The following is an 8,717-nucleotide window of genomic DNA, read 5'->3' as shown; positions in this document are numbered from 1 at the left end:
TCCATCTGCTGGGGGTGAGTGACTGCTTTTGCATCACTTATGGTTTGGGGCTTTTTTCCTCCTTCGCTTCTTGAACTGTCCTTATATCAACCCACAAGTTCTTTTTCTCACTTTTGCCCTTGGATTCTCTCCCCATGCTTCTGGGGGGGAAGTGAGCAAGTGGCCGGGTGGGAGCTTACCTGCCAGCTGGGCTCAAACACCGCCCCCACACACACCATGACAGCTGAAATCGATGCAAAATAGTCTGGAGAAAATCTGAGCACAATCACTAGTAAGGGGTTGAATGTTAAGAAATTCTTGAAAGCAAGTAATTTATTTATGAGCATTTATTTGAAATGCAAGTATTACAGAGTAAAGGTGGTCTTGGATACAAAATCTTTCCTTCCTTATATGACAAGATAAACCATCTTTTTTCCGTTTATTTTTCTGTTCTTGAGCCCTAAATGTTGCTGACGTCTTCTCTGAGGCTGTCCATAGAGCACACTGTGAAAAAGATCAGGCTCACTGGTTTTGGATTTGTTACAGATTAGAAAATAAAATATCTTTCTGAGCCTTTGCAATACAAAAGTAACTACTTGTGCTTCATCAGATGGTTCTTCATATACGGGTGTTTTCATATCTGCATAAGCAGACATAATAACAGCTTGGAAGAGATTGATCAGGACACAGATCATCACCATCATGAAAGAGGCTAGGAAAAGACCACCCAGAAACCTGTTGGATGAAAATGCAGTATCTCTGAAAGCTGAGACACAGTAAGAGAATACAGTCTGAGCTGCGTGAATCATGCTACTGTAATTCCATTCATGCTGCCCAAACACAAGGTAGCCAAAAGCCATAAATACAAAGAAGTACACCACTACCACGAGGGCCATTGAAGAGATCCCGGGAAGGGCTGCCAAAATTGATCTTTGTGCCAGGCGCACGTCATAAATGAATTGAGAATATTTGAGAGTTTTCAAAACTGCAAGAAATGCTAAAAAGCCCGTAGTAATCCTTAAAATTTGATCTAAATGAGAAACTGCATGAAAAGAAATGAAATCATTTGGGTGACCTAAGTAAAACTTCACTGTATCTTCTCCCATCTTAAACTTTGTGAACTTTAAAGGAACAAAAAGGAGAAATGCTGATTTTAAGCCCAAGTTGATTATATTGGAAATGTTTTTAATATAATCTTTTCTTTCTTGGCCTATGGTATGAATCTCATATGCAATGTAAATGATCAGAAAGGCAAGAAGAATTCCGAACACCAACTTTTGAGCTTTAGTTTGCTGATGAAAAAGGGGGAGTGCAAAAGAATGTACTGACAAACTTGGTTTTATGATCCCTAAATTAGACATTTCAAATATGACTGAGATGGTGCAAAAGAGATTTGTATCCGAGTTAAATGTAGTTAGTTCAATGATCACAGCCCATGTCTTATCATCAAGCCAGTTGCTCTGTTGTAGAGCATCCAGCCTTGTCGTTGAATTAGGTTTTCCTTCATTAGGGAAAAAGTAAAACGTGTATCCTGCTGGTCCATATGTGTGCAAATCTCCATATGAATAATACGTCCATGGAGTCCTGTTTTGCTGGTAAGTGAACCCACTGTAACTGCTGGCATCCTTAGGAACAGACTGGTTGGCAACCTTTGTCCAAGTGCCAGCATAGTCGCCTTTCTCTGGGATGTCAGTGCCATATTTGTGAAGACACTGGCTTTTACTGATCACAAAGTTATTTATAAAGCTGTGAGGATGGAAACATTTTTTCTCAGTGCTTTTAGCCCGCACTTGCCTCATCCTAGGCAAACCAATGATTTTGGACCAGCTCTCGGGGAGAAAGGTTGGCTGAATGTCATTGTGGATCAAAGGCAAGAACAAGTCTTTCAGCCACACGTAGATATGTTCTAGCTTATCTACACTGGAGAGTCTGGGAGAGAATTGGCTATGGATGAATCGGTTGTAGTGGAAACTGTTGGTGTTCTCAGTGGAATAGGCAAGAATTAATACCAGTGTTAAAAAGATAAGGTGACTGATGAAACCTGTTGTGAAAGTAAATGCCTTGGCTTCAATTTTTGCCCTTTTCTGCATGTTTGCAATTTCATCAGCTTCTAAAGGCTTATACTGCTTGGTGCCTCTGACTTCAGCAAGTTTCAAGTGCATCTCTCTCATTTTATCCGCAGTCATCTTTTCTTTAGTCAACTTGATCTCAGAATACTTTCCCTGAGTTGACCATGCAATGTTTTCACAGCATTTTGGAAGAATTGTACTCATAGCTGAGAAAAAACTGATTTTTAGAATTGAAAGGAAAAACACGTTCTCAATAAAGGACGTTACAGATGCTATAAGCCACTCCAGTGAAGTCTGATAACCATAAGACAAACCATATACGACAATGAAAAATGATGATATCCCAGTGACAGCTATAACTAGCGCCCAGGAGAGATAGACACACCACCAACAAAGAACTATGGGTGGTCTCTTGTGAACGGGCATGGAGGTAATGCTTGGCGGTTTCCTTCCTTTCTGAAAATTGCCCCCTCCTTCTGCGTAATCATTATTAAAATTGGTATTTGATGTTGGCCTTCTCTGGCAGGCCTTAGCCATTGGAGGGGAATTTGCGGTTATCGTGTGCTCCTCTGTTCCAATTACATTTGCATCCCTTTCAGAAACTGTGCAATTGCTCCAGCTTTGGGAAGCTCCCTTGCTTCTTGTCGTTCTGGAACATGGCGGGCTCTGTGAGCTGCTGGGACCAGGAAGGTTCTCCAAGGGAATACTATTACTCGATTGTGCTGAAGTTTTTGAAAAATGTTCCTTCCAGTTCTTACAATTTTCAGCCGGGAGGGGTGAACTTACCTTTGGGTCTGTCTGAGCCACACCCTGAGGAGAAGATTCCTTCTGGGAATACTTAAATAAGGCAATTATAATCATTTCCACAGGTATGGTAAGCAAAGCACATTCAATTCCTACTGTTATTGATCTCAGATACCTCAAGTGTATTGGAGATTCTTCATTCTTGTCAGCATTAAAGAACATAATGTTAACAAGCAAGTTTAATAATAATATTGCTAAACACGAAGACAACCTTTGGAGCCTGGTGAAAGTGCCAGTGAGAAAGTGAGAAAAAATCGAAAGCCACAGATGGCCCTCTGCCAGGCTGTTGGCAAGTTTAATCAAAAAATAATCGATTCTGGGCAGAGGTGTCTTGGGGTTTGTGACAGAAAATGTCCTGTCTAGTAAGTGATCACCCTTGTCAAGAGAAAGCCATTTCCTGCACATAAAGAACCAGGTCTTCCTGGTGGACATATTCTCAACTTTGGCTCTGCTTAAGAACCAGCTTGGAGATAAGCCCTTGTTATTGTGCCAGACCCTGAAGGAACAAATGTCTCCCAAGTCTTTCTTGGTAGTTAAGAGAAAGCAGTCGGTGCTTCTTTGTTGGAAAGGCAGAAAATCCGGGTGCCGTAAACAATGGACGTCACTTGTGCCATTCTGTCCGATGAGCTGAAGAAAGACATCTGCTTTAGTTCCAGCTCCCCAACGACTGCCCGTGTATAAAGTGACCAAATAGCTCACTTTATCGAAGGGGTCATTGTCTGGCAGAACTATAATCTTGTCTTTGCTGCCTTTGTCAGCCCTGTCTTTTCTAATGGCCCAGAGGGACAAAAGAACATAGACACCAAAAATAACAAGCACTGTTAAGAGGGTCACTGGGTTTTTAGGTATGTCTGCTATCAGGGTTTGTCCCAGATCTACTGTGTTGGGGCTAATTATTACTTTGGCTGCCAGGAACCTGATGTTGAACATGGATGCATTTGATAGAGCGTGAGCTGACAGACTTCTGCGTCTCTGCTTCAGTTTGCAGACACAGTGTACCTTCTGCCAGTCAGTCAAGGAGCCAAGCCTGCACATGTCTTCTCTCCACAGACTTTGAACTCCATCCATAAATAAGCACCGATCACTAAAAATGTGTACATTCACCAGTCTCCGGGTTTGATACCTTACAATGTAGGATGTCAGCAAGACAATGGAGATGTTACAAGTGTCTGTACAGTTTTCTTGAGCTGTGGCTTTCAGCAGTGACTCTGGGAGACAAATAATATAGGGACTGTTAATGTTACAGTCAGCACTAGCTGTCTCATTTTTGATTGCAACTGTTGGCATGTTGTGAAAAGCAGCAAATGAAGCTATGGGATGAGCATCAGTGACTGTGGTACCTGTAAATACTAGCACCTTGAACGTAACTTTTAATTTTGTCAGGATCTGGATGTATATGCTCTTGGCATTTCTGTTGACTTCAAAACTAAATCCTCCAGTTGTGTAAGCTTGTGTTTTATCAGGTCCTATTGCTAACCAAAAAGCTGAAATATCCTTTTCTTTCCTAGCAATAGTAATTTGTACTCCTTCAGGCATGATCCCTACTAGATCCCCGTTAGCCCTGGTCTCTGCCATTTTGAACCCCAAGACCGCTGTGATTTCTGATGTGTAACCTAACCAAGGGAAGGGGTTCTCATCAAACTCAAAAAGGGCAGTGGAAATCACAGCATTCTGGGGCAATTCTGAATACATTCTCTTTTCTAGCGATGGATAAAAGCAATTCCTGCAGGTATTTCTGGTAGAGAAAGCATTTGAAATGTTCCAGGTTTCATCTTTCCTCAGAGTGATATTCCAAAGTTTTGTTTCCATTAGAGTTTCTTTTTCTCCAGGGACTTTGCCCTGGAAAATTATCTCTGTTATATAGTCCATGATGGAGAAGACTTGTTTAACTCCACTTACATTGACATTCCTCCGAGGCAGAAGAGCAGCTCTCAGGATGTTGAACAAGCATCTTAGTATTCCAGTGGTCTGAATTTCTACTTCCTCAGACCAATGGCTCTCATTCCTCTGTATCTTCAGCATTCTCATTACTTCTCTCAGTTTCTTAATGGCAAGTTCTTGTGATCTAATGCTCATTTCATCAGCTTCCTCTGTGGCTTGAGAAAGAGAAGCAACTACTTGGTTGATTTCCATTGCATTGTCAACTGAAATATTCAGGGCTGTATTAATCAGCCTTTCCCGTAACGAAACCTTAGGGAACTGGGGAGTTGATTTAGCTTTAATATAGTTTAAGACCGAGGCTGTCAGATAAGCCAAATAACCTGCGCTAAAATAATCTCCAGTCTGGAGATAAGATGTCATCGGTGCGCTTGAACCGGTCACTGATTCCAGCAGTTGGTGAAACACAAGAGCTAGTGGTTGTCTGGTGACTGGGTCCTTTACACGGACATTTAAAGTCACTTGGGTAAACACCCCAAGGGAATTGTGGACTTGAACGTAAAGTGTCAACATGTACTTCTGAGAGGGTACTCCAACTGGGAGAAAAGATGGAGGAGTTTTAGGCTGATAACCAAAGTACAGAATTGGGCCAAATGTGTTTTCCATCACAGAAGTTATTTTGGTAGTCTGGGGTATTGTGGAAGCTACTATCACTTTATATGTCAGAGGTAAATTGCTGTCAGAAAATCCACTGCATTGAACAACAAATTTTGTCAGAAAGGCTGTACCCCAGTGTGGGCTGATGCTACATTTGCCAGCCCTAGGAGCAGAATTTACCTTAAATGCGTGTCTGTAGATTGAGGACCTACCATCCCAGGTAGTCACTTTCAACAGAAGTATGTAGGATCGATGTGCAGTCTTTGTAAAAGTCAGAGCATGTATAGACAGGTAAGCCCCAGACCTCCCTGTTGAGGTTCTGGAAGACCAGTCAAAGCTAATTTCTGTAGAGTTTCCTGAAAAAAGGGACCAGTAGTAGGCTGTCTGGCTGCTTAATCTACAGTTTAGGCATTTTCCAGACAAGGTAAATCTCTCTGTTGGAATTAGAGTGTTACCACAGTTTTCAAGGCATATCACGTCCAGAAGGGGTGGGGAGCCAGGCTGCACTTGTATGGTTTGGTCAGCGTTACTCCTCCTTCTATCCTTTTGAATCACTAGACGGAAGTAGTATACAGCGTTTCCTCGGAGGGGTTCTGGTGGCATTACTTGAACTGGACCTGAGGATGTTAACCATTTCAAATCCCTCTGGGCTGGATGGCATTCCTTTCCTGGGCTGAGTGTCATTTTTTTATAATCTGATACTGCTTTAGTGCAATACCAAGTAAATGTGATTCCTTTTAGTCCTTCCTGTGAATCAGGATCATAGGATGCAGAGCCATCAAGAATCCAATTATCAGAAAAACCCACTCTGCGGAACGAGCCTCCTGCAATATGTGCCACTAGATCAGCAGGCTCAATTGAAATATAAATTTTATCTGAGCCCCTGAGGACATTTTTGGTACCAACTGGCATTACTTCAACAGTGAAATTAAACAGATACAACCCGTAATCGAAAGTAAAACTGGGAACAGTTAAGAGTATTGTATCTATACCATGTAATGAAGAAGAGTTCATTGGTTTATCCCAGTCCGGAGGAGTTGTTGTGTCCTGAACACGATAGATTCGCCACAAGGACTTGGTAAATACACCAACGTTGCAGATTGATATCAATCTGACATAGAGGAAAAAAGGTACCCCCCTTTTCTGGTGCAGGACATTGGAATGAAGAACAGGTCTCTGAATGAACACTTGGCGTAGGAAACAGGATTCTTTCTGGCTTGACACTGGTACTTCTATGGTTTTTGCAGCATAGTTGTTGACTCTGACTCCTAAAAGAGCCGGTTTAAGCGCACTTCTGGTACAGTTCACTTTTGCCACAAGCCCCGTGTATTTCTCTGGATCAAAGGGTAAAGCAGAGCGACGGACAAAACGTGTGGCGTTTCTTACATGATTGTTGTATGTGTACGTGCTGTTCTGAAGAAGGTGGTCCTTTTGTGTTGCAAAAAGCTGCAGATGGAAGGTCCACTCACATTGTAGCATCGGATGTTGTGCAGGGATAAACCACACTAAATAAGTAAAGCTCTGCAGAAAAGGACAGCCACTGCTGAAAACGTGGACTTCAAGGTCTCTTTCTGCCAGAGACCTAAACAAAGCCCTCTTCTGATTCATATAAAGGTACATATTGAACTTGTACCACTGGAAGGCCACAAACTCTATGGAGAGTAAGTAGGAGAGCTCCTTGTGTTGGTAGAACACAGTGCGTGTGTTAGGGCTATCTGTGGAAATAGGGCTGTTGTTTTCTTTGGTTGTGTAAAACGTTCCGTGTTTGTACCTGAAAATGTAAATGCTCCTGTCAGTCTTTCCCGGGTGAAGGTTGACATGTGTGGGAGTTTCTCTGCCTGCTGTTAGGCTCAGGGTACCATTGAGTAGATGTAGTTCTCCCGTCAATTCCTCAAACCTCTTTCCATCAACATGAAAATAAATGCTGGCCACCACCACCTCACCTGGGCTCTGAGGTGCGGGAACAGCACAGAAGTTGCTCTGCAGAGTAATGGAACTGTAGGAACAGAGCCAACCTCCTATAGCCTGCGTGTCTACCAGTTTGTAGGCCAGCGTCCTTGGCATAAGGGGCTGAAGCCTCCAGGAGAGGCTGAGGGGCTGTTGAGGAACATTAAGGAGCTTGGAGCCGACACTGAGAATGTGCAGCACGTCGGGCTCTACCTTGAGAGAGAGGCTGAGGCTTATCTGAGGCATCTGCTCAATGCTGACTGAAGCAACGTGGAGCCCCTGATGCCTGTACCGCACAGTCAAGCTGTAGCTGTAGTAGGTGGCACAGGTTTGTTGCAACTCAACTGTTGGGTAGACAGCAGGTGGTGGCGTGTCTTGGTGCTCGCTGCTGGGAAGGAGGAGGGTAGAGGGGCTGCCTCCCTGGCTGCTGAAGCGGTACTGCCAGCTGGCACTCTTGAGGCGTGCACACCAGCCCAGATGTACTGGCTGCCACACGCGGATCAGGTGTGTCTGCGGCCAAAGCACGAACAGATGCATATCCTGCCCAGACATCTCGATGCTCAGGTTCTGGTGAAGGCACTCGGGTGCAGCACATGAAGCAGATGAGCATTGCACTGTAAGGAGGCTGGAGGCCACGGCTGGAGGAGCGTGTTCACGTAGGAGGCCTGCCTGCAGCATGACCTGGCCTGACCAGCGTGTTGTCTTCTTCACCCAGGCCGAGTTCAGGTACCAGAAGCAGTGTGGTGGGAGTGGTGGCCGCCCCTCTTTCCTCTCCACCTCTGGTCTTGCTCCTGGGGCTGGCTGGTAACGCAGGGTCATGGTGCTGTTCCACAGGCATGAGACCCAGCTCTCGTTGTCCCGCCGTTGAGAGACTTGTCCCTGAGGGCCCCAGCAGGTGACCAGCAGGGGCGGTGGCTGGAGGCGTGGAGAGGAGGCCGCCCAGCCTCGGGGGCAGCAGCCGAGCAGCTGAAGGAGGAGAAGATGGAGCGCTCTCATTGCGGTAGGAGGCGAAGGAGAGGAGGCAGCGCAGCCATTGGAGTGGAGTGCAGCCTGATGGAGGTTGACAGTTGGGGTGTCCCAACTGCTGGAGAAGGGCTCCAAGGAGACCAGTGGCTGCTTCCCACCCTCCTCCCCGAGCACGGCTGGTGAGAAAGGTATTTACCTTCAGCAACAGCGGATCGTGTGTGGATGTACCCGATGCCACCATAAACAAGCGTTTCGGGGCCAATAACCTTCACGAACCACATCCGTGCCCAGCACCGCAGCCCCCCCTCTGAGCCACGGTGTGTGAGGGGCGGGGAGCCGCTGCCAACGGGCCGGGCGGCGCACGGCCCCGCCCGCTGCTGGCCCGGCCCCGGCTCCTCCTCCTCCTCCCTCAGGGAC

At 45.3% G+C, this 8,717-nt stretch overlaps 1 protein-coding gene across 1 annotated transcript; it reads right to left on the bottom strand.

The window, feature by feature from the left end:
• Positions 1 to 386: 386 nt before the first annotated feature.
• Positions 387 to 8,330, bottom strand: PKDREJ (polycystin family receptor for egg jelly). Its single transcript, XM_074158189.1, has one exon. It carries the CDS (start codon positions 8,328 to 8,330, stop codon positions 387 to 389), a length of 7,944 nt encoding a protein of 2,647 aa, XP_074014290.1.
• Between the last annotated feature and the right edge of the window lie 387 nt (positions 8,331 to 8,717).

This window comes from Numenius arquata, chromosome 1 (genome assembly GCF_964106895.1).
Source record: "Numenius arquata chromosome 1, bNumArq3.hap1.1, whole genome shotgun sequence".
NCBI lineage: Eukaryota > Metazoa > Chordata > Aves > Charadriiformes > Scolopacidae > Numenius > Numenius arquata.
Note: the sequence above shows the minus strand (reverse complement) of the source record. Positions and strands in the feature narration are given on the sequence as shown.